General features: G+C 47.2%; 1 protein-coding gene across 6 annotated transcripts in view; it reads left to right on the top strand.

Annotated features, from left to right (window-relative positions):
• Positions 1-26,688, top strand: part of ICE1 (interactor of little elongation complex ELL subunit 1) — a 537,335-nt gene that overhangs the window by 205,647 nt on the left and 305,000 nt on the right. For all 6 annotated transcript variants that reach the window (XM_040353451.1, XM_040353452.1, XM_040353450.1 and 3 more), the window contains one exon: positions 22,099-22,182. In XM_040353451.1, the coding sequence (XP_040209385.1) occupies positions 22,099-22,182 (84 nt within the window). The remainder of the gene's footprint in view (positions 1-22,098; positions 22,183-26,688) is intronic.

Raw genomic sequence — 26,688 nt, 5'->3', positions numbered from 1 at the left:
ATTTTGTAAAGGGCCTACATGCTCAGAACTGACCTTTTTACCATTAATATATTTGAAGAATCTTTTGGGGGTTTGTCCTCCTATCTTTTGCAATCTTTGTCGTTTGTTTTGAATTTTTGCGTCCTTTTTACATATTCTGTTATATTCTTTGCAACATTTAAACGATGATGGCGTTCCTTGATTTTCCCTATCCGTCTTTCAGGACAGCCACAATAGAGAGATAGGCTCCTCCTCTTCCTGTAGGAAACACTGCACAGCCTTCAAATTCTCTCCTCCCCTTGCCAGGCCTCAGTTCTTAGTGTTTTCTCCGGTGGGGAGACACTGCAGAGGAACCAGAGCTGGGCAGTCAGGGGACTGTGGCTACATAATTTTTTTCCTATCAAAGGGAGCAGAGGCCTTCATGGAAAATCAGGCGAGGACTTATCGCCGAAACGCCACCCCAATCCGTGTCGAGCGCGGCAGCCGGCTTGCGGGGGGTTCCTATCGTGTCCACAGGACCGAGGCGTGGGGGGGGCAGATCCGAGCGCCCTCCTTTCTCAGGCCGCATTCGTCTCTCTCAAAAATCGCGGGCCGAATGGCGGGTGACGTCATTTCCGGCAGCGCTCCGGAAACGCTCCCCTTTGACCCGCGACTTCCGGTTCCGGGACGCGGCGCTGATAGGGACCCACGCGTCTGCTGGAGGAGTCTGATACTCGCCGGGGGGCGAGTAGACAAGCGCAACCACCGCAGAATGTCGGTGACTTCTCCGGAGCATGGCCCGACCAAGGACGCTTCCTCCAGCCAGCCTCAGGTAAGGGTTTTCCTGGGGAGGGAATCCCAGACCTTAGGCCTTGTCTTTTTTCCCCTCTAAAGCCCCTTGGTGGTTGGGGGGGGAGGGGGAGAAGACAGTGGGAACCCAGCAGTAGTGTCTGTCTAGGGATTCCCCCAGGGTTGTAACCGCTGTTTTCTTTTTTCCTATTTAAAAAAAAAAAGGGGGGACATTTTTTTGTATGTAAATTTTTGGTTAAATCACTTTTTTTGAATTAATGTGTGGGGGGCCCCTTCTTATCTTTTCAGAAAAGCCTAGAGAAAACGGGAAGGACACATAGTTCAAGGAAAAAATGTGCCTCCTGTAGGGACTCTCTTCCTGACTCTTGGTCTAAAGTGCTATGTAGAGACTGCATACTTTCTCTTGTTAGGGAAAGGGATGCAGAACAGGAAGATAGTTTAGCAGCGTCTGTTAAAGAATTAGCTTCTACGTTTTCTTCTTTTAAATCATTGTTTGAAAGAATGCAGCACCCTTTGGACCCCACACAGGTTACAACCCATCCTGACGATCAGGGTCCTGCTCCTGCTCCTGTTTCTCCTGACCCCTCAGCAGTAGCAGTTGATTTTGCAGGCCCTTCTCAGGTGCAACACTCTCTGTTAGAGAATGTTGCTTCCGACTCCCAGGCAGAGTCAGAGGAAGAAGACCAGGACGGTGAGCCCAAAAAGTCTTCTAGGTATAAATTGTCTCTTGACGACGTTGAGGAATTACTAGGGGCTATTTACACGACCCTAGGCATTCACACAGACAATAAGCCCCTTAGCCTCCACGACCAGATGTACAAGGGTCTGGGGGAACACAAGGGAAGGGTCTTCCCGGTTCACAAACTTCTAGTAGATACTGTTAAGAAGGAGTGGCAAGACCCTGAAAGGAAGCCCTTTTTTTCTCAGTTCCTTAAAAGAAGATTTCCCTTCTCAGAAGACCCCACTTCCGTTTGGAATAAAATGCCTAAATTAGATGCGGCCTTTTCACAGGTTTCCAAGAAAACCGACTTGGCATTTGAGGATATGGGCAATCTGACAGATGCCATGGACAAGAGGGCGGACTCTCTATTGAAAAAAACATGGGAGTCCGTTATTGGGAACTTAAAGCCAGAATTGGCAGTTACGGTAGTGGCCCGTAATTTGGAGCATTGGCTCTCAAAAATTCAAGAACACATTGAGGCCGGGACGGATAAGGACACTATCTTAGCTTCCTTCCCTACAATTTTAAAAGGGGTGGCCTATATTGCTGATGCTTCGGCAGAATCAGTTCGCATGTCGGCTAGGTCGGCAGCTCTAGCTAATTCTGCCAGAAGAGCTCTCTGGCTCAAGACCTGGTCTGGGGACATTGCTTCCAAGTCCAAACTATGTGGGATTCCGTTCACAGGGGACCTCCTGTTTGGCCCAGGTCTGGAGTCAGTCTTAGACCGCACGGCGGATAAGAAAAAATCTTTCCCCTTCAAACGTAAAGCCCCACTGAAAGGGAGGGGATTTCGTCCCCAAAGACACACGGGGGTCCCTAAAACAGAAGCCCAGAAAAAGGTCTGGACACCCAGGGGAAGGGGAGCGATTTTTCGCCCTCCTGACCGGCCCCCAAGAAACAATGACTCCCAGATCAGGGTGGGGGGAAGGTTGGGGGCCTTCCTCCCACAATGGGAGTCCTTTTCCCCCAACAGGTATGTCTTGGCGATCATCAGAAGGGGATACTCACTGGAATTTTCATTCCCTCCCCCTCAGAGGTACCTGGTCACTCAGCTTCCCCGAGACAAGGAAAAGGCAGAAGCTCTATTAGGGGCCTTGAAGGACCTGGAGGACCAAGATGTTGTCCTCAGAGTCCCAAAAGTGGAAGAAAAAAAGGGGTTTTACTCCCATATTTTCGTGGTAAGGAAACCTTCTGGAAAGTACAGGTTAATCCTAAACCTAAAACCACTGAACAGGTCAGTTGCGTACAAGAGATTCCGTATGGAGTCAATTTTTTCGGTCAGGGCCCTCCTACCTCAGAATTGCTTTATGGTCTCCCTGGACCTCAAAGACGCGTACCTGCACGTACCCATTGCAGAGGGGTCTCAGGAGTTTCTTCGTCTAGCGATAGACTTAGGAACAACGGTGGTGCACCTTCAGTTCCAGGCCTTGCCATTCGGTCTATCCTCCTCGCCCCGCGTGTTCACAAAGGTCCTGGCGGAACCTATAGCCTTTCTGCGGCTCCAGGGGGTAGGCATAATAGCATACTTGGACGACCTGCTTCTTTTTGCGGCATCTCCAGAACAACTATGCAGGGACCTGGAGTTAACCAAGAAGACCCTTACGGCTCTAGGGTGGCTGTTAAACTTAGACAAGTCCAGCCTAATACCCTCTCAACGCATTCCGTACTTAGGGTACCTTTTGGACTCCACCCTTTTAATGGTCTTTCTTCCCTTAGAGAAGGCTCTGAAATTAGACAGGGCGGTAGCTGTCCTTCAGGGCAGTCATCAGGTATCAATCAGATCCCTGATGTCAACATTGGGTTTGTTAACCTCCACCCTCCCGGCTGTCCAGTGGGCAGGTTCTCACTTTCGGACCCTGCAGGCCTTCCTGCTAAAGATCTGGGATCACAGCATAGAACGACTAGACATCCTAGTACAGGTCCCATCCCACGTAAAGAGGTCTCTATGGTGGTGGAGAAAAATCTCCAATTTGTCGCAAGGTCGACTGTGGCATATTCCGCTCCCGCAGGTTGTTACCACAGACGCAAGCGGCAGGGGCTGGGGTGCTCACCTGGGGTCATTTCCAGCGCAAGGCCTCTGGAAAAATGCAGAGCTGAAAAATTCCTCCAACTGGAAGGAACTGAGGGCGGTCGGTCTAGCCCTCATATTCTTCCAGGAAAAGCTGCAGGGGCACCACGTCCAGGTGAGGTCAGACAATGTCTCGGCCGTGGCCTACTTGAACAAACAGGGTGGCACCAGGTGCATAGCTCTGTCGGCCATAACAGCAGAGATTTTTCACTGGGCAGAGGCGAACACCCTATCCCTGTCAGCTGTTTTCCTAAAAGGAATAGAAAACAGTACAGCGGATTTTCTCAGCCGAAGCCAACTAAGAGAGGGCGAATGGGCCCTCAATCAGGAAGTCTTCCATCTCCTGGTCAAGAAGTGGGGTGCTCCGGAGATAGACCTCTCTGCGTCCAGAGCAAATGCAAAAACCCCTTGTTTTTTTCTCTCAGAACAAGGGGGAGGGAACAAGAGGGGTAGATGCCTTGTCCCAAACCTGGCACTTCAGGATTTGCTACGCGTTCCCTCCGCCAGTCCTTCTACCTCTGGTCCTAAGGAAGTTTCAACTGGAGAAGACTTCGCTAATTCTAGTTGCGCCCCACTGGCCCAAGAGGAATTGGTTTTCGGTCCTCAAGCAACTGGCCTTAGAACCCCCCTTTTTTCTGCCACTACGAGAGGATCTCCTCTCGCAGGGACCAGTACTCTGCCCCCAGGTACACAGGTGGAACCTGGCGGCATGGCTACTGAAGAGACCTTACTGAGATCTAGAGGGTTTTCAGAGAAGCTAACTGCCACTCTTCTTAACAGCAGGAAAAAGGAGACTCGTTCTATCTATAGAAAGGTCTGGCTTCGCTTCAATGCGTGGTGCCGAGAAGGTTCCTTTTACAGTACAGAGCTCCACATCCGTTTTGGAATTTCTCCAGTGTGGGGCAGATAAGGGGTTATCAGTGAGTACCCTAAAGGGTCAGGTCTCAGCCCTTCGTGTATATCTAGAAAGACCTCTGGCCGCAGATCCTTGGATTATTAGGTTCTTTAAGGCTTTGTCCAGACAGAAGCCTTCTCAGGGACCCCCCTTACCCAAGTGGGATCTTTCGTTAGTTTTACAGGTGCTAACAGGGTTGCCTTTTGAACCATTAGACAAATGTTTGTTAAGAGATTTAACGTTAAAAACAGTCTTTTTAGTTGCAGTGACCACTGCCAGGAGAGTCAGCGAGTTGGAAGCCCTGTCCATACGACCTCCTTTTTGTGTTGTTTTCCCGGATCGGGTTGTTTTTAAAACCGATCCGGCCTTTCTGCCTAAAGTTGCTTCTAAGTTTCATAGAAGCCAGGAGGTTGTATTGCCTTCGTTTTGTTCCAATCCCTCGGGTGAGAAGGAATTCAGGTTTAGTACACTAGATGTCAGGAGATGCATCCTACAGTACTTGGAGCTGACTCAAAGTTTTAGGAAGTCAGACTCTTTATTTGTTTTGTTTTCCGGGGCCAGAAAGGGACAGAAAGCGTCTCGACGCACAATTGCTAGATGGCTTAGATTAGTTATTGGGCAGGCTTATTCCTTGACTGGTAGGGAAGTCCCTACAGGAATAAAGGCACACTCTACTCGAGCAGTAGCTACTTCTCAGGCTGAAAGGGCTGGAGCGACGCCTGATCAAATATGTAGAGCCGCAACTTGGTCCAGCTACGCCACCTTCGTCAAGCATTATAGAGTAAACTTGGTGTCAGCAGGCGAACAAGCTTTTGGGAGAAAAGTCTTGCAAGTCGTGGTCCCACCCTAATTGTAAGTACTCGATTATCCTCTCTATTGTGGCTGTCCTGAAAGACGGATAGGGAAAAATGGAGTTACACTTACCGGTAACGTCCTTTCCAGTAGTCTTTCAGGACAGCCCTGGTTACCCACCCGAAGATTGGAGTGATTGTCTTTAGTCCAGGAACATAGTATGACATTGATGTTTAATTATGGATTACTAACATGTTCTTGTGTCTCCCCAGCGGACCGGAGGTGCTCGTAAAAAACTGAGGTCTGGCAAGGGGAGGAGAGAATTTGAAGGCTGTGCAGTGTTTCCTACAGGAAGAGGAGGAGCCTATCTCTCTATTGTGGCTGTCCTGAAAGACTACTGGAAAGGACGTTACCGGTAAGTGTAACTCCATTTTTTATATATTTTTTAAAAGCTCTTTTTTTATTATTTACAACCATTTTAACTTTGGCCGTGAGCCACATGGGTTTTATTTTTAGCCTTATAAACGTATTGCCCATAGGAATATACTTTGCAGTGAGTTTACATACAGTTACTTTGAATAATTTACATTTCTAGTCTGTGTCGATTGATGCCAATATTCCCTCCCAGTCTAAATCCTGGAGAGCAGCTCTCATCCTTGGAAAATTTGCTCTCTTAAAGTTAAGTGTTTTTATCTTACCCGTATGTGTTTGTTGCTTACAACTATCATTAAATTATGTTATGGTCACTGCTACCCAGATGCTCTTTTATATGAATATTGGTAATAAGCTCTGCATGGTTTGAGATTATCCGGTCCAGCATAGCTTTATTCCTAGTCTGGCCCTCAATAAATTGGACCATAAAATTGTCTTGTAATAGGTTTATAAATTTGTTCCCTTTTAACTGTCACAGCAGTGCCATTACTCAAGTAAATTTCCGGTAGTTAAAATTCCCCATTATTATCACCATCCCAGCCCTTGCAGCCCTTTCCATCTGTGCAAGGCGCTGAGTCTCCCTCTCATCACGAACACTGGGGGGGTCTATAACAAACTCCAATGACATTTGTAGTAACGCACACCCGTGTACAGATCCACCCATAATGCTTCAGACTCATCACACTCTCCATCAACTAGGTCCTCTTTTACACTCGCTTTGAGATCACTCAAAGTGAGACAGACACCACCGTTTTACCCCGTCTTTCCGAAAGAGAACATAGCCAGGGAATATTAATAGCCCAGTCATGAGACGACTGAAGCCAAGATTCAGCAATACCAAGTAGATCATAGTTTTCCTTGTGTACCAGAGCTTCCAACTCACCTATTTTGCTTGACAGACTTCTGGCATTGGTGAACAAACACTTTAATTCATTGTAATTTTTGCAAACGTATGTTGCATATTTTTTTATTTTAGTACAGATAGTACCATTTCCAATGGTTGTTTGTAACATAGGAACCTTCAAATCATCTACCATAGCCCTCCCCATATTTCCCCATTCAATCCACCAATAGGGGATGACTTCTGTCTGACCTGTCTACCCCATTATAATCTAGTTCACCCTCCCCCCCAAAATCCTAGTTTAAATACTCCCCCAGCCTTCCCATAATCTTCTCCCCCAGCACAGTAGACCCCCTTCCTTTTAGGTGGAAATCATCTTTAGCATATAGGTTGAACCCCAGTGAAAAGTCAGCCCAGTGCTCTAAACACCCAAATCCCTCCTCCTTACACCAGGTCTTTAGCCATGCATTCAGCTCTCTAGTCGCCCCCTTGCCTTTCCTGTTTTGCGCATGGCACACGCAATATTTCAGAGAATGTCACCTCGGAGGTCCTTCCCTTCAAATTGCAGCCTAGTTCTTTAAATTGGTTCTTAAGGAGCCTCCACCCTCCATATGTTCTGTCACTGGTTCCAACGTGGACCAAGACAGCTGGGTCATGCCCAGCCCCTCCCAGTAATTTATCAACCTTGTATCTGTGGGGCTTTTACATTAAGATATCTGGCATTCTCTTTTTTTATTTTTTATCCAAAATGCCTTTTTAAGCACCTTTCTTAATTGCTCCAATACTATCTTCAATTTAGAGGTCTTTTAAGTTTCTTCTATGTATTTTGATAATTTACTAGTTTTTGCAGTTTGGCCTCATTGTCCCCCTTGGTGAGAATTACCAGCCCACCCCCCTTATCCATGGGTATGATAACAATACATGTTTTGCTTTCCAATTCTCTTGTACCTTCCCTTATTTTCTTGGTAGATCAATTTTTTCTGACCTGTATTTATTTTGACCTCCTGTTTTTAAAAACGCAATAAGCGTTTATCGATTGGTTTGCGCAAAATTTATAGCGTTTACACAATAGGGGATAGTTTTATGGCATTTTTATTAATATTTTATTTTTTACTACTAATGGTGGCGATCAACACATTTTTGGGACCATTGTCGTTTTCACAGCGAAAGGTGCTATAAAAATGCACGGAATACTGTGAAAATGACAATTGCAGTTTAGGAGTTAACCACTAGGGGGCGCTGTATGGGTTGTGTGACCTCATATGTGTTTCTAACTGTAGGGGGGCAGGGCTGGACGTGTGATGTCAGTGATCGTCTTTCCCTATATCAGGGAACAGACGATCACTGGCATTGCCACAGTGAAGAACGGGGAAGGTGTGTTTTACACACACCTCTCCCCGTTCTTTAGCTCCTGTGACCGATCGTGGGACACCGGTGGCGATCGGGTCCCGCGGTCACGGAGCTTCGGACCGGGTCACGGGCGCGCGCGACACACGGCTGGGTACTTAAAGAGGATGTACCCATACGTGATTGTGCCCAGCCGTGCCATTCTGCCGACGTATATCGGCGTTAGGCTGTCCTTAAGTGGGTAATAGCCATTCAAACGCCTTTGTGTCAACTTGTGTGCATGTTATCAGGCGAAAATCACCAGGGTATTTAAACTTTTGATCAGGGTAATTTGGGTAGTTTCTGTTGCCATTATGATTTAAAAAAAGAGTAAACACAGTTGATTGACAATAAATGGCGTCAGCCAAACACCAACTGTGAGTGAAAGAAATGTTTTTGCGTTATTCATACTCTCTGAAAAATTGCCAAGAAATCATAAATTCTGCCAGGGTGTGTAAACTTATGAGCACAACTGTATATGTATGGTTTAGGTTGGTGTCATTTTATTTATTTTTACAGAATTCATGTTATACTTGCTGTACCTGCTCTGTGAAATGGTTTTGCACAGAGCAGCCTGGCTCCTCCTCGTCTCGGGTCACTCTTCGGTTGCTACTGGCCTCTTCCTCCTGTTAAGTGCCCCCACAGCAAGAAGCTTGCTATGGGGGCACCCGAGCCGAGCTGCAGCTCTGTGTGTCCATTTAGACACTTCACTGCAGCCCAGCCCCACCCACACACTCTCCTGAGTGGCTAGCTGACTTTGACTGCAGCAGGAGCCAATGCCGCCACTGCTGTTTCTTAGCTATTCAGGAGGGAGAGTCCCGGACGGCCGAGGCACTCGTGTACATCGCTGGATGGAGATGGGGCTTGTGTAGGTATTGGGGGGGGGGGGGGACTGCTGCACACAGAAGGTTTTTTATCTTAATGCATTAACCACTTAAGACCCGGACCTTTAGGCAGCTAAAGGACCTGGACAGTTTTTGCGATTCGGGCACTGCGTCGATTTAACTGACAATTAGGCGGTCGTACGACGTGGCTCCCAAACAAAATTGGCGTCCTTTTTTTCACACAAATCGATCTTTCTTTTGGTGGTATTTGATCACCTCTGCGGTTTTTATTTTTTGCGCTATAAACAAAAATAGAGCGACTATTTTTAAAAAAAATGCAATATTTTTTACTTTTTTCTATAATAAATATCCCCCAAAAATATATAAAACATTATTTTTTTCCCTCAGTTTAGGCCGATACGTATTCTTCTACCTATTTTTGGTAAAAAAAAATCGCAATAAGCGTTTATCGATTGGTTTGCGCAAAATTTATAGCGTTTACAAAAAAGGGGATAGTTTTATTGCATTTTTATTGATTATTATTTTTTTACTAATAATGGCAGCGATCAGCGATTTCTTTTCGTGACTGCGACATTATGGCGGACACTTCGGACAATTTTGACACATTTTTGGGACCATTGTCATTTTCACAGCAAAAAAATGCATTTTAAAATGCATTGTTTACTGTGAAAATGACAGTTGCAGTTTGGGAGTTAACCACAAGGAGGCGCTGATGGGGTTATGTATGACCTCATTTGTGTTTCTAACTGTAGCGGGCTGTGGCTGTAGGTCTGACGTTATCGATTGTGGTTCCCTAGCGCCACAGTGAAGAACGGGGAAGCTGTGTTTCCATACAGCTCTCCCCGTTCTTCAGCTCCGGGGACCGATCGCGGGACTCCAGCGGCGATCGGGTCCGCGAGTTCCGCAGCCACGGAGCTTCGGCCCGGGTTGCGGTCACGCGCCCGCGACCCTACGGCTGGGCTTAGAGCCACGTACATGTACCTGGATATGCCATTCTGCCGACGTATATCGGCGTGAATGGGTCCTTAAGTGGTTAAAGGGGTTGTAAAGGTTTGTTTTTTTATTTTCGAAATGGGTTCCTTTAAGCTAGTGCATTGTTGGTTCACTTACCTTTTTCGATTTCTCTTCTAAATGTTTTTTTTCTTTGTTTTCTTTGTCTGAATTTCTCACTTCCTGTTCCTCCTCAGTAAGCTGTTCAGTAAGCTGTTCTGAATGACTTTCCATCGCTCGGATGATAGTGGAAAGCTTACTGAGGAGAAACAGGAAGTGAGAAATTCAAACAAAGAAAAAAAACATTTAGAAGGGAAATCGAATGAAAAGGTAAGTGAACCAACAATGCACTAGCTTAAACCAATTTAGAAAAAAAAAGACAAACCTTTACAACCCATTTAAGATAAAACAAAAATCTGCCTTAATAACCATAAGTTAAAACTGAACAGTATATTTCCAATGTATATTATGATGGACTTGACTCTTATTTGAATGGCTAACATTGCCAGCCCTGTGTGTTTTTTTTTTTTTTTTTTAATTCCCATCTTGGGAAGATATTGGCTAGTGTTTGAACAGTAGCTCCCAGCATCAATATATAGACCGGGGGTCTCCAAACTTCAGTCCATGGGCAATATATGGCCCTTTGCTTTCCTTTATCCGGCCCTTGGGGCAATATTCATCCCACTGATATGAGGCACTGTTCCCCGTTCCCCACGGACACCAACATTGGGGCATAATTCCTACCACTGACCAGAATGGGGTGCCATTTTTCCCACTGAAACCAACAATTGGGCACTATTACTCACCCACGATGGGGCATAGTGTTGGTTCCTGGCTTATTTTACTAACTTCTTGCCATACAGTGCTATATCCATTTGCTACAAATTTACACTGATTTCTTGTATATGGAGAAATGGAAGCAAACACAATATGGCTCCATACATACTATTGGCTAGATTCAGGTACATTTTCTTAACTTTGCGGTAGCGTAGCTTAAGGCATTTAAGCTACGCCACCATAAGTTAGCTAGGCAAGTACGTGATTCACAATGTACTTACCTGCTAAATTACGGTGGCGTAGCCTAAATCGGTGGGCGTAAGGGCGCCTAATTCAAATGAGTTGGGGGGCATGTTTTATGTTAATGGGGCTTGACCTTACGTTTTTGACGTTTTTTTCGAACTGCGCATGCGCCGGGCGCCTACATTCCCCAGTGTGCATTGCGGCTAAGTATGCCGCACGGACCTATTGATTTTGACGTGGACGTAAACAACGTAAATCCCGATTCACGGACGACTTACGCAAACGACGTTAAAAAATTTGAATTTCGATGCGGGAACGGGGCCATACTTGACATTACTATTCCAATATGGCCTAGCTCTAATTTTACGCGGCCTATCTCTTACGTAAACGGCGTAAAAGTACTGCGTCGGCCTATCGTACGTTCGTGAATCGGAGTATCGCCTCATTTACATATTCTACGCCGACCGCAATGGAAGCGCCACCTAGCGGCCATCCAAAATATTGCAATCTAAGATAGGATGGCGCAAGCCGTCGTATCTTAGATATGTTTAAGCGTATCTCTGTTTGAGCATACGCTTAACCACTTGACAACTGGGCACTGAAACACCCTTAATAACCAGACCAATTTTCAGCTTTCGGTGCTCTCACATTTTGAATGACAATAACTCAGTCATACAACACTGTAACCAAATGAAATTTTTGTCCTTTTTTCCCCACAAATAGAGCTTTCTTTTAGTGGTATTTGATCACCTCTGCGTTTATTTTTTTCGCTATAAATGAAAAAAGAACGAAAATTTTGTAAAAAAATTAATTTTTCTTCATTTCTATTATAAAATTTTGCAAAAAATGAAATTTTCTTCATAAATTTGGCCTAAAATGTATACTGCTACATATCTTTGGTTAAAAAAAAAATTGCATATTATTTAGTCTGGGTGAAAGTTATAAGGTCTACAAGTTATGGTACCAATTACTGAAAATGTATCAATTTGATCACATCTGATGTACTGACAGCCTCTCTCATTTCTTGAGACCCTAACATGCCAGAAAAGTACAAATACCCCCCAAATGACCCTTTTTTGGAAAGAAGACATTCCAAGGTATTTAGAAAGAGGCATTGTGAGTTTTTTGAAGTTGTAATTTTTCCCACAATTCTTTGCAAAATCAAGGTTTTTTTTATTTTTATTTTTTTTCCACAAAAGTTTCATATTAGCAGGTTATTTCTCACACACAGCATATGCATACCACAAATTACACCCCAAAACACATTCTGCTATTCCTCCCGAGTATGGCGATACCACATGTGTGAGACTTTTACACAGCGTGGCCACATACAAAGGCCCAACATGCAGGGAGCACCATCAGGCGTTCTGGAACACCCAGACCAATTCTGACATTCCTCTCCTAAATAGAAAAATCATCATTTATTTGCTAGAAAATTACATAGAACCCCAAAACATTATATATGCTTTTTTAGCAAAGACCCTAGAGCAGGGATATGCAATTAGCGGACCTCCAGCTGTTGCAGAACTACAAGTCCCATGAGGCATAGCAAGACTCACAGCCACAAGAATGACACCCAGAGGCAGAGGCATGATGGAACTTGTAGTTTTGCAACAGCTGGAGGTCCGCTAATTGCATATCCATGCCCTAGAGAATACAATGGCGGTCGTTGCATCTTTTTATCGCGCATGGTATTTGCACAGCAATTTTTCGAACGCATTTTTTCCCTGTTCGTCTTTCAGGACAGGTACTGTAGAGAGACACAGGCTCCTCCCCTCACAGGAAACACCGCCTTCCAATTAGGAATTTAAGCCTCATCCTCCCTCAGTTTATGGTGTTTCCTCCGGAGGGGAGACACTGCTTGGGGCCAAGGGCCAGACAGCTGGGGAAGCTGAGGCCAAATTTCCTGAGAGGGGGGACCTGTTCTCCCTGGGCTCAGGGCTATTTTTCTAAAACACGGCGTCCTGGCTAGCTGGGGAAGCTACTTACCCAGGACATCGGTGTGTAGCGTCCCGCGGACATTCCTGGGGTGGTTTTCAACCGCGGAGGTCTATTTTAGTACTCGCACAGGGGTGGCGCTGCAGGCGGTGTGCACACTCCCTGTGAGAAATCACAGTCGGCCAGGAAGCTGGGCCGGACCGGATGACGAGTGACGTCAGTTCCGGGGGGGCGGGCACTTCCGCCGGATACGCGTCACTGGTCCCAGACGCTGCAGAGTGAAAAGGCCTGATGCTGGGCTGGTGCGGCCTCTCTTTTCAGCCGTAGTGTCGGCGTTTTTGGAGGCAGTCGCGACCACATTCCTCAGCGAGATGTCGGAAGCAGAGGCTTCACGTGCACCTCCGGATGACGACAGCACCAGCCACTCTAAGGTAAGGAGAACCCTGGGGTGGTGTTCCCTTATCATGTTACAGCCTCACTGGTGATTTTTGTCACTTTTTCTTCTCCTGGTGGTCGGGGAGTTTTTGTCTCTGTAGTGTGTCTAGAACCCTGGTGGTGGTTGGTCCTGGAACACTCCTCGTGGTTACCTATGTTAGCGCTGGGCTCTCTCTCATTTAGCCTCCACTTTGCTTCTGTGTTTTTCAGAAATCCACAGAAAAATCAGCCCACAGCAAGAAGAAATGCCCTTCCTGCAGATCTTCCCTTAGTGAGAATTGGAACAAAGCACTTTGCAGGAGATGTATTGAGGGGCTGATTAAGGAAAGGGAGGCAGAGCAGGCATCTGAATTAGCAGCTTCTATGAAAGAGCTTTCTGGCACCTTTCAATCTTTTAAAGACATCTTTGCTAATTTTCAGTTGCCCCAAAGCAGCCCTTCTGTAGCGCAACAGTTAATTCCACCCAATCCTGAGGTTCTTCCCTCTGTGAGTAGAGAGAAACCTGCGGACATCAGAGAGGACGCTGAGGAGGAGCAAGATAGTGCGGCTTCTAGCTCCCAAGAGGAGTCAGATGGTGAGGGGACAGAGGCAGGGCCCTCAAAGGTCTCTCGCTACAAGCTTTCCCTTGAAGAGGTGGAAGAATTGTTAGAAACTATCCACACTACTTTAGGGATAGCTGAGGAGAAAAAGACACTGTCACTCCATGACCAGATGTATAGTGGCTTGGGAGAACAAAAGAGAAAGGTTTTCCCAGTCCATGAAGTCCTGGTCAATGCCATCAAAAAAGAATGGCAGGATCCAGACAGGAAACCTTTCTTCTCAAACTCGTTGAAGAGAAGATTTCCTTTTTCTGAAGAGGAAGCTTTAGTATGGAACAAATCCCCCAAATTGGATGCTGCCTTCTCGCAGGTATCCCGACATACGGACTTGGCGTTTGAGGACATGGGGGTCCTTTCAGACCCAATGGACAGGCGGATGGACTCACTGTTAAAGAAGTCCTGGGATGCTTCTCAAGGGAACCTTAAGCCAGCTATGGCAGCAACGGTGGTGGCCCGTAATCTAGAGCATTGGCTCTCACAGATCAGGGCACATATTGAAGCCGGAACGCCTAAAGAGACCATACTATCCTCTTTTCCAACCTTGCTGAATGGCGTGCGGTATGTAGCGGACGCCTCAGCAGAGTCAATCCGCATGTCGGCCAGGTCTGCAGCTCTATCTAATTCTGCAAGAAGGGCTCTCTGGCTCAAGACATGGCAGGGGGATAGCGCCTCAAAGGTGAAGTTGTGCGGGATCCCCCTTACAGGAGATTTATTATTTGGGCCAGGCTTAGAGGCTGTCTTAGATCGTACAGCCGATAAGAAAAAGGCTTTCCCCTTAAAGAAAAAATTTGGGGGACAAGCAAAGAAAAAATTCTGGACCCAAAAGAAGGTGGAAGTCTCAAAACCTGAGGGAAAGAAAAAGTTTTGGGGACAAAAGGGTAAGGGCCGTGCCGGGGCGCTTTTTCGTGCTCCTGAACAGCCCCAAAAGCCTCAATGACGGAGTCAAGGTGGGAGGAAGGTTGGGGGCCTTTCTCCCACAATGGGAGCTGATCACCAGCAACCAATTTGTGCTGGGGATCATAAGGAGAGGGTACAGACTAGAGTTCTCAAGTCCCCCCCCATCCAGACTTTTAGTCACCAATTTACCACAGTGCAAAGAAAAATCTGTGGCCCTGCTCTCCTCTCTTCAGGAGTTGGAGGATCAGGATGTGGTGGTTCGGGTTCCATCGGAGGAAACGGGCAAGGGCTTCTACTCCCACATCTTCGTGGTCCGCAAGCCTTCCGGGAAATTCAGACTTATACTGAATTTGAAACCTCTAAACACCTCGGTCACATACAAAAGGTTTCGGATGGATTCTATCTATTCCGTGAGGACGCTCCTCCTTCCGAACTGCTTCATGGCATCCATAGATCTAAAGGATGCCTACCTGCACATCCCAATAGCAGAATGCCATCAGAGATTTCTCAGACTGGCCGTGAGGTCCAGAGAAGGGACGTTTCACCTACAGTTCAAAGCACTCCCCTTCGGGCTCTCCTCTTCCCCCCGCATATTCACCAAAGTGATGGTGGAGGTACTAGCCTTTCTACGTCTCAGGGGCATCCTGGTAGTGGCATACCTGGACGATCTGCTATTTTTTGCAGATTCCCCGACACGGTTGTCCCAGGACCTCCAGGTTGCAAAGGAGATTCTGGTAAACTTAGGTTGGCTACTCAATCTGGAAAAATCCAGCCTGACACCCTCCCAAAGAGTCACTTTTCTGGGATATGTACTGGACTCAACCAGACAGATGACTTTTCTCCCAATAGAAAAAGTTCAGAAGGTGGACAATGTAATATCACTCCTTCAGGGAAGCGGCCAGCTTCCGATAAGGAAAGTCATGTCAGCTCTGGGGTTATTGACATCTTCTCTTCCTGCAGTGCAGTGGGCAGGTCTGCATTACCGACCCCTGCAACTGTTCATACTGAACATTTGGGATCACAAACCGGACTCCTTGGATTCCCTGATATCCATACCGGTTCACATCAAGAGGTCCCTTTGGTGGTGGAGGAAGGGGGCGAACCTTTTACAGGGCCTGAATTGGGTCTCCCCGATCTCCAGAACAGTGACAACAGATGCCAGTGGCTCCGGTTGGGGAGCACACCTGGACTCCCTTCTGACTCAGGGTCGCTGGGCAAAAGAGGACTCGCAAAAATCTTCGAATTGGAGAGAACTAAAAGCGATAGAGTTAGCTCTCAAAGCCTTTCAGAAGGAGCTGCAGGGTCAGCATGTTCGAGTCAGGACAGACAACTCCTCCGCAGTAGCTTATGTCAACAAGCAGGGGGGCACCAGGAGCAAGTCCTTATGGGATCTGACGAAGTCTATTCTCATATGGGCAGAGGCCAATGTCTTGTCCCTCTCAGCCATACATCTGAAGGGAGAATTCAATCAGGTCGCAGACTTCCTCAGCAGGAAGAAACTGAGGGAGGGCGATTGGGTTCTGAATCAAGAAGTCTTCAGAGCGATCACTCAAAGATGGGGTCTTCCGGAGGTGGATTTATTCGCCTCAAGAGAAAATGCCAAGACTCAGCTCTTTTTTTCCCTAAACAGGTGGGATGGAGCTCTGGCGGTGGACGCTCTGGCCCAAACCTGGCAGTTCTCCAGGTGTTATGCTTTCCCCCCTCCGGTTCTAATACCAGCAGTCCTGAGGAAACTGCAGGGGGAGAACACAACACTGATTCTCATCGCACCTCATTGGCCCAGGAGACCATGGTTCTCTATCCTGAAAGGTTTATCAATAGAACCTCCTTGGATTCTGCCAATCCGGGAGGATCTCCTTTTACAGGGTCCAATCTGCTGCCCGCAGGTAGAGAGGTGGAATCTGGCAGCTTGGCTTCTGAGGAAGAGCTGCTGAGGGGCAAAGGGTTTTCAGAACGCCTGGTTGAAACACTCTTAAGCTGTAGAAAGAAGGAGACACAAGCCATTTACCAAAAAGTGTGGAAACGGTTTAACATCTGGTGTGCAGAAAGCTCCTTCAGTGTCAACAGCTCTGTGGCTGTTTTAGAATTTCTACAAGCTGGGGCTGATAAAGGGCTGGCCACTAGCACGCTGAAGGGTCAAGTGTCAGCACTAAGTGTATTTCTTGAAAAACAACTAGCATTTGACCCCTGGGTCTCTAGATTTTTTAAGGCTTTGAGTAGACGGAGACCTGTAAAAACCTCCAACTTCCCAGTTTGGGATCTCTCATTGGTTCTTCAGGCCTTTACAGTAGAACCATTTGAGCCTTTAGACAATTGTAGTTTAAAAGTGATCACTCTCAAAACAGTATTTTTAGTAGCGATCACTACTGCCAGGAGAGTGAGCGAACTCGAGGCCCTATCTATTAGGGCCCCCTTTTTTCAAGTTTTTCCGGATCGCATCATTTTTAAGACAGATCCGGCTTTTCTACCAAAGGTAGCTTCTAATTTTCACAGAAGTCAAGAAATAACATTGCCTTCTTTTTGTTCAAATCCTGTGAGGGAACAGGAACACAAGTTTCACAACCTAGACGTTAGGAGGTGTGTCCTACAATACTTGGATTACACAAATCAGTTCAGGAAAGCTGATTCACTATTTGTTTTGTTTTCTGGGTCCAGGAAAGGGTCTAGGGCTTCTAGACGCACGATAGCCAGGTGGTTAAGGGCAGCCATCGTTCTAGCTTATTCTTCTAGGGGAGTAGAGCCTCCACAGGGTATCAGGGCTCATTCCACCAGGGCAGTAGCAACTTCCCAAGCAGAGTGTGCTGGTGCTTCCCCGGAGCAGATCTGCAAGGCTGCAACATGGTCTAGTTTTTCAACGTTTGTAAAACATTACAGACTGGACCTACTTTCAACCAAAGACCAGGCTTTTGGACGCAAAGTACTGCAAGCAGTTGTCCCACCCTAGGGTAAGGTGCTCGCTTATCCTCTCTACAGTACCTGTCCTGAAAGACGAACAGGGAAAAACGGGGTTACTTACCGGTAACATCCCTTTTCCAGGAGTCTTTCAGGACAGCACTGGTACCCACCCTCTTTGTTGTAGGGGATATTATGAAAACTCATCAGACGAGGCCGTCAGGTAAGATGAAATATTATACTTTTATGACGTGTTCTTGTGTCTCCCCAGCTGGCCGGAGGTACTCTGGAAAAAACTGAGGAGCTGAGGGAGGATGAGGCCTAAATTCCTAATTGGAAGGCGGTGTTTCCTGTGAGGGGAGGAGCCTGTGTCTCTCTACAGTACCTGTCCTGAAAGACTCCTGGAAAAGGGATGTTACCGGTAAGTAACCCCGTTTTTTGGGCTTTTAAAAAAAAAACATTAAAGTTAGCCCAATGTTTTTGCATAATATGAAAGATGAAGTTACGCCGAGTAAATAGATACCCAACATGTCACCCTTCAATATTGCACACGCTTGTGGAATGGCGCCAGACTTCGCTACTTAAAAATCCCCATAGGTGACGCTTTAAATGTTTTTACTGGTTACATGTTTTTAGAAGAGGTCTAGGGCCAAAATGATTGCTCTCGCTCTAACGTTCGCAGCGGTACCTCACATGTGTGGTTTGAACACCGTTTTCATATGTGGGCGGGACTTACGTGCACGTTCGCTTCTGTATACGAGCACGCGGGAACAGGGGCGCTTTAAATGTTGTTTTTTTATTTTTATTGTTCATTGTACTTTATTTTAGTTTGACACGTTTTCCCCCAAAAATAAATGTTTTGATTACTTTTATTCCTATTACAAGGAATGTAAACATCCCTTGTAATAGGAATATAGCATGACAGGTCCTCTTTACAGTGAGATATGGGGTCAATAAGACCCCACATCTCACCTCTAGGCTGGGAAGCCTGAAAAAAAAAAAAAAAAAAACGATCCTGGCTTCGATCGCAGCGGTGAGTTGGAAGAAGCATCGGAGGGCGAAGGGAGTGGGGACGTCCCCTTTTGCCTCCCGTAAGAACGATTAAGAGGCGGAACAGCCGCCATGATCGTTCTTATAGTGTAGAGAATCGCCGGCTGAAAAAAATGATATCTGAATGATGCTTGTAGCTGTAGGCATCATTTAGATATCCCTGCACAAAGTCAAGGACCTCATATGACGTGGGCGGGAAGTGGTTAAAACAATTTTTTTTCCCCAGAGTATTTTCTGGGTATTGCAGAGTATTGGCCGTGGTATTGCAAAGTATTGGCCGTGGTATTGCAAAGTATTGGCCGTGGTATTGCAAAGTATTGGCCGTGGTATTGCAAAGTATTGGCCGTGGTATTGCAAAGTATTGGCCGTGGTATTGCAGAGTATTGTGCGGGGGGTATTGCAGAGTATTGTGCGGGGGGTATTGCAGAGTATTGTGCGGGGGGTATTGCAGAGTATTGTGCGGGGGTATTGCAGAGTATTGTGCGGGGGGTATTGCAGAGTATTGTGCGGGGGATATTGCAGAGTATTGTGCGGGGGGTATTGCAGAGTATTGTGCGGGGGGTATTGCAGAGTATTGTGCGGGGGGTATTGCAGAGTATTGTGCGGGGGGTATTGCAGAGTATTGTGCGGGGGGTATTGCAGAGTATTGTGCGGGGGTTATTGCAGAGTATTGTGCGGGGGGTATTGCAGAGTATTGTGCGGGGGGTATTGCAGGGTACTGCAGAGTATTGCGCGGGGGTACTGCAGAGTATTGCGCGGGGGTACTGCAGAGTATTGCGAAGGGAAGGTATTGCAGAGTATTGCGAAGGGAAGGTATTGCAGAGTAATGCGAAGGGAAGGTATTGCAGAGTAATGCGAAGGGAAGGTATTGCAGAGTAATGCGAAGGGAAGGTATTGCAGAGTAATGCGAAGGGAAGGTATTGCAGAGTAATGCGAAGGGAAGGTATTGCAGGGATGGCTGAGCAGGGATGGATGGATCTGTGTCTGCAATAGTCACAGATCCATCCCACAGTGCTGCTGCCATCCGCGCTCTCCTCTCACACTGTACCGATCGGTACAGAGAGAGGAGGGAGGAACCGGCGTCATCAAATGACGCCGGTTTGTTTACATGTGATAGCTCCGTCATTGGAAGGAGCGATCACGTGGTGAACGGCCGCTATCAGCAGCAATTCACCGTGATCACGGAAATTCCCGTGTGCGCGCCCCAGGGGGCGTGCGGGAGCGCGATTCTGGGAGGACGTTATAGAACGTCCTCCCAGAGTTAAGCAACCACCTTGTCGCCGTTATTTGACGGCGGCTGGTGGTTAAGTAAGTCGGCGTAGATTCTGAGTTAGGTCGGCTTATCTACTGATAAGCCGGCCTAACTCTTACTGAATCTACCTAGTTAAGCTTAAAAAAAAGACAGAAAAATGCTGGAGGAAAACAGTTATAATAGTGCAAACTACAAGTGCAAAGTGCACTTGGAAGTGCAGTTGCTGTAGATCCGAGGGGGACATGCAAGTAAAATAAAAAAACGCATTTTAGCTTGCACATGATTGGATAATAAAATCAGCAGATCTCTGCAATTTCAAGTGCACTTTGAACTTGTAGTTTGCACTTGTAGCAAAGTGGATTTGCCTTTCGTAACTAACCCCCATAGAATAACCCTATTTGCTTCTAGAAGCAGAAAACAATTCTCAAGAGCTGCTGCTGGTGTTTTTTTAAGCTAGACTGTATCTCAAAATGATCTGAAGTGAGTTATCTAATGCATATCGCACCTCTCGTCAGTGGCAGAGGGGAGAGGATCATTTTTATTCTTCTTACATTTTCCTGTTCAGTCCATATACTGACAGATTACCTTTTTATGTAGCATACTATTTAGGGGTTTTGGTGCTAACTGTCACTGCCATAACATAATCTTATAAGAAATAATTTATTCCTCATCCTTTTATATTTTTGTCCTGGCATATAGTACATTTATTTAAAACTTGTTCATTTCCACATTGTATTTCAATTACGTGTTGCATACTCCCATTAGTCTGAACATTCTTGAAGGTTGTAAACTTACTTTGTGAAAGATCTCCACACATTTGATGTGTCACAGAATTCTGAGGCTGCTGTTTGAACTACAGAGGTGCTGAGAGGAGAAGTTTCAGGAGGCACAGTCAGTAAAGGAATAACGGCTTGCAGGCAGCAAGGTACCATGGGATACATAGTCCTTTAAAAAAATAAAAATAAATTAAACACTGTTTAATTTTAAGCTGCTGTCGAAAGGGATGTCCAGCAGACAGACAGAACCCGCAACATGAAAGATTTTTAAAGATCGCTTAATTGGATTTTCAAAAATACTGTGCTGTCTCTCTTTGAACAACAATTGCACGGTCATACAACACTGTACCCAAATGACATTTTTTTGCATTTTTTTTCCCACAAATGGAGCTTTCTTTTGGTGGTATTTTATCACCTCCTGGGTTTTTTATTTTTTGTTAAAATAGAAATAATAATTACCGTAATAGACAAAAAATACAAAACAGTTTTATATGATTTTTCTCCTTCATTGATATACAGTACATTGATGAGACAGCACTGATGGGCGGCACTGAGAGGGGCCACTGATGGGCGGCACTGAGAGGGGCCACTGATGGGCGGCACTGAGAGGGGCCACTGATGGGCGGCACTGAGAGGGGCCACTGATGGGCGGCACTGAGAGGGGCCACTGATGGGCGGCACTGAGAGGGGCCACTGATGGGCGGCACTGAGAGGGGCCACTGATGGGCGGCACTGAGAGGGGCCACTGATGGGCGGCACTGAGAGGGGCCACTGATGGGCGGCACTGAGAGGGGCCACTGATGGGCGGCACTGAGAGGGGCCACTGATGGGCGGCACTGAGAGGGGCCACTGATGGGCGGCACTGAGAGGGGCCACTGATGGGCGGCACTGAGAGGGGCCACTGATGGGCGGCACTGAGAGGGGCCACTGATAGCTGGCAGGTATGGGCACTGGTTGGTGACACTGAGGCATTGATTGGCACCACTATTGGGCATTGATAGGTGGCACTTGTGGGCACTGATTTGCACTGTGGGCACCAGCAGGTGGCACTGGTAGGCACAGATGAAGTGGCTGTCTTCCTCTTCAGGACCGATGTCCCTTACACAGAAGACGGTGATTGGCCTTCTTTTTTTTTTCCTCGCACTGACGAGAAAAAAAAAAGCGGTTGCCGATCTTCTGTTTACATCACATGACATTGGCTGACAGCTGATCACCCGAGTCTTGAGATCAGTGCGTTCCCTGCAGGGGCCATGCGGGCAGCATGCAAAGGGGAGGAGGTCTATTGACCCCCCTCCAGGCAACGTATGTCCATCATTCGGCTATAGCGCAGATGGGAATTGGTTAAATCAACAACTGCTGTTAATTTATTTATATACCGTAATTTGTACTTGTTTTTGGTGGAGTAACTAATAGTGCTTGGATCTAACTATTTTGTGTTTCTTTCATGTTAGTCCTATATTGATAATACATACATGTTTTTTCTCTATTCTTGTGTGTCAAGAAAAAATCAGAATTTTGCTGGAAGAACTTTGGGATTGCATAGAGTCCTCGACCGAAAACAGTGATGGGGATAAACCTAAGTTGGGTAAGAACTTAACGTTTTCCAAATGTTGCTTTTAGTTTTCCTTTAAAATGGTCTCTAAATAAATTCATACATTTTGCCTATTTTTTAAACCTATTACTGTTGTAAATGTGCTGTAGTTAAGAGAACAAGGCATGTAAGCCATGAAATGTTAAGCGCTTCCTGCTCATTAATTGGTTAAAAAATGTTCTCTAGCACAATGCCCCGTGCTGGGAATATGCTTATAAAAATCCCCATCCCCGGAACCAATAGCTGACACTGGTGCACAACTAGGCTGTAACAGAGAGCCTTCATCCCCAATGACTATCAGGGACCAGTCACCTGATCATGAGATCACTGATCCTGGATAGAAAACTGGTTACAAGAGTGCTTCCAGAGGATTGTGATAAATAGTGTATATTCTGAATGGTCTGGAGTTGCAAGTGAGGTACCCCAAGGCTCTGCCTTGGGACCAATTTGGTTTAATTTGTTCATTAATGATCTAGAGGTCGGTTTCCCACTTTCCCTACACACAAGTGCTTTCTGTGCTTCTCAGTCGAGAAACTTCCCTTCCAGTTTTGTTGCCCTAACATTTGGACTTATGCAGAGCTCTGAGGGTCTTCAAGGTCCTGGACCCAGTACTGGCTTTAACCAGGGGAATTTCCATAATGTTTTACTTAAAATGGTTGTAAACCTCAGAAATGAAATATGAGCAAAAGCATATCCTTTTATAGAATATCCTTTCTGTCTCAATTAAGAGCAATGGGCCTGATTCCCAAAAGAGATACGCAGACTTAACTGCTGTTCAGTCTGTGCCTAACTTTGGAAACGATTCTCAAAAGGCTTTTTCCAAAGTTAGGCAGAAAATCTGACATGTGTAAGACACTTACACGGTCAGATCTTAGGATGCAGTACCGCATCCGCCACTGGGGGCATTTCTCATTGAAATGCAGCTTTGAGTATGCAAATGAGGACTTAAGCAGATTCTCAAAGCATTTCATCATTGTGATTTCTGCGTAAGTTCCGAATTTGCTTGCGCAAAACTAGGGCTGGTTTTACAATGTGTAAAGTTAGTCACACCTTGTAAAGGCCCATTCAAGTGACGGCATTTGGTATGCATTCCTGAGGGAGAACTCCACGGCAATTTTTAAATTCAAAACCGGCATGGGTTCCCCCCCCAGGAGCATACCAGGCCCTTAGGTCTGGTATGGGTTGTAAGGAGACCCCCCCTACGCCGAAAAATCGACGTAGGGGGTCCCCCTACAATCCATACCAGACCCGTATCCAAAGCACGCTACCCGGCCGGTCAGGAAGGGAGTGGGGACGAGCGAGCGCCCCCCCCCCCCCCTCCTGAGCCGTGCCAGGCCGCCTGCCCTCAACATGGGGGGGTTGGGTGCTCTGGGGCAGGGGGGCGCACTGCGGGCCCCCCCACCCCAGAGCACCCTGTCCCCATGTTGATGAGGACAGGACCTCTTCCCGACAACCCTTGCCGTTGGTTGTCGGGGTCTGCGGGCGGGGGCTTATCGGAATCTGGGAGTCCCCTTTAATAAGGGGGCCCCCAGATACCGGCCCCCCACCCTAAGTGAATGGATATGGGGTACATCGTACCCCTATCCATTCACCTGGAGGCAAAAAGTAAAAGTTAGTAAACACACAACACAAGGGTTTTTAAAATAATTTATTATTCTGCTCCGGAGGCCCCCCCTGTCTTCTTTATTAGCTCTATTACCAGGGGGGGCTTCTTCTTCCACTCTCCGGGGGTCTTCTTCCACTCTCCGGGGGTCTTCTTCCACTCTCCGGGGGGGGTTTCTTCTTCCGCTCTCTGGGGGGGGGGGGGCTTCTCCGCTCTCCGGGGGTCTTCATCTCTCTTCGCCGCTCTCCGCTGTTGACTCGGCGAACCCCGGTTCTTCTGCAGATGTCCGGTGCCTTCTTCTTCAGCGCTGGCTGCCTGCTATCTTTGTGTGTTAGCTCAATTAGTAACAGGCAGCCGGCGCGGTCTTCTGTGACGTCACCTTCTTCTCTTCTGTTCTTCTCCCCTCTTCCGATGTTGCCTCGTCGCCTCTTGTCACTGTAATGATGGAAGCGCGCCTTGCATCCCATTTATATAGGCATCACCGTCCCATCATGCTCCGGTAGGTACCCACGTGGTGGGTGCACGTGGGTAGGCACCCACCACGTGGGTACCTGCCGGAGCATGATGGGACGGTGATGCCTATATAAATGGGATGCAAGGCGCGCTTCCATCATTACAGTGACAAGAGGCGACGAGGCAACATCGGAAGAGGGGAGAAGAACAGAAGAGAAGAAGGTGACGTCACAGAAGACCGCGCCGGCTGCCTGTTACTAATTGAGCTAACACACAAAGATAGCAGGCAGCCAGCGCTGAAGAAGAAGGCACCGGACATCTGCAGAAGAACCGGGGTTCGCCGAGTCAACAGCGGAGAGCGGCGAAGAGAGATGAAGCCCCCCCCCGGAGAGCGGAGAAGCCCCCCCCCGGAGAGCGGAAGAAGAAGACCCCCGGAGAGTGGAAGAAGACCCCCGGAGAGTGGAAGAAGAAGCCCCCCCTGGTAATAGAGCTAATAAAGAAGACAGGGGGGGCCTCCGGAGCAGAATAATAAATTATTTTAAAAACCCTTGTGTTGTGTGTTTACTAACTTTTACTTTTTGCCTCCAGGTGAATGGATAGGGGTACGATGTACCCCATATCCATTCACTTAGGGTGGGGGGCCGGTATCTGGGGGCCCCCTTATTAAAGGGGACTCCCAGATTCCGATAAGCCCCCGCCGCAGACCCCCACAACCAACGGCAAGGGTTGTCGGGAAGAGGTCCTGTCCTCATCAACATGGGGACAGGGTGCTCTGGGGTGGGGGGGCCCGCAGTGCGCCCCCCTGCCCCAGAGCACCCAACCCCCCCATGTTGAGGGCATGCGGCCTGGCACGGCTCAGGAGGGGGGGGGCGCTCGCTCGTCCCCACTCCCTTCCTGACCGGCCGGGTAGCGTGCTTTGGATACGGGTCTGGTATGGATTGTAGGGGGACCCCCTACATCGATTTTTCGGCGTAGGGGGGGTCTCCTTACAACCCATACCAGACCTAAGGGCCTGGTATGCTCCTGGGGGGGGGGAACCCATGCCGGTTTTTTTCTTTGAAAATTGGCATGGAGTTCTCCCTCTCAGGAATGCATGCTGAGCGACGCTGTCATTTTTTTTTATAATTATTTGTTTTCCCTGCGCGTATATTTTTTTTCACCCGTCGCAACTTTAGTGTCCCGTCGCAATTCTCAAAGCCGCCCGGCGTTAATTACGTTCGCGCGCTGCACGTCGGGAAAATGACGTCACACGCATGTGCAGTACGGCCGGCGCGGGAGCGCGCCTCATTTAAATTTTAAACGCCCCCCGGAGAGGAGGACCGCCTTGCGACGGCGGCACTTAAGTTACACGGCCTGAAATTTCTAGGTAAGTGCTTTGAAGATCGGGCACTTAGGTAGAGATTTTAAGTCAGTGTAACTTAACTGCTGAAAGTTAAGTTAGGCAGCTTTTTTGGGAATCAGGCCCAATATGTGTAGTTTTTGACTGTTGCTTTGTTCCTCTCTGACACTAGGAGGAAAAAAAGGTGACACAGGAGGGAACTCCAGCTAATATTACCAGCCATAGCTCTGTTCCTGTGTGCTGTGTTAAGAGGGTGTGCCTCTTCCCTTCAATCAGCTTTTAGAGCTCTCCTTACTGAGCGCTGTACAGTCCTTCATTTGTTACAGACTCATACCTCCGGGATTGCCACATTCATGTGTTTGTTTTTGTTTTTAAGCTTGATGCTTTATGCTATATCTACTGTGATGCCTAATTTAGATTTTAATAACTACACACAACAGTTTTTTTATTCGGAGTGCACAAGTTAAAGTGGAGTTCCACCCATAATTTCATATTTATATAAATGATTACCTTTATGCTCGCATAACATTTGGGTAAAACTTTTTTTCTCTTTCGTCCATGGATGGACACAGCTTCCTTATACTCTTGACTGTAGGGTTATGTTCCGTCTATTAGGAGAGGACTAGGCAGACATGTTAATGGTTAAAACATGTCCCTCTGGTCATAACCCCTCACGCTGCTCTGAGCAGCTCAGTTTTTTTCTGCCTAGTAGAGGAGAAGGACATGGCTCCTTTATGGGCCCATGGTCCTGAGGAATTTTTTAATTTGAAAGATTTCAATTTTTTATTTATTTTTTGATCCTGAGATCTTCTATCAACTGCCGGCTGGGTGACAGGCTGGATAATATAGATCCTTGTAGTCTCCCCAGTCTTGTCATCGAGTGTGAGCAGGCCTTGGCTATGCGCTGGGTCGGCCACGACATACCCCATTGCTCCAGGGGTGGCCGGTGAGCTTTTTGCTCCGGGGCCAACATTTGACCAGTCTGCTTGCTGTCTGTGTCACAGTGGGCCGTGGCTGGCAGCTTGGAAGTGGGTCTGTCAGGAACGCACCAGCAGACCTCGCAAGGACGGTAAGTACTTTATTCCTGTCTCGGCAGGATGGAACA

The sequence above is a fragment of the Rana temporaria genome, chromosome 5 (assembly GCF_905171775.1).
Source record: "Rana temporaria chromosome 5, aRanTem1.1, whole genome shotgun sequence".
Classification (NCBI taxonomy): Eukaryota; Metazoa; Chordata; class Amphibia; order Anura; family Ranidae; genus Rana; species Rana temporaria.
This window is presented reverse-complemented; position numbering and strand designations above follow the sequence as displayed.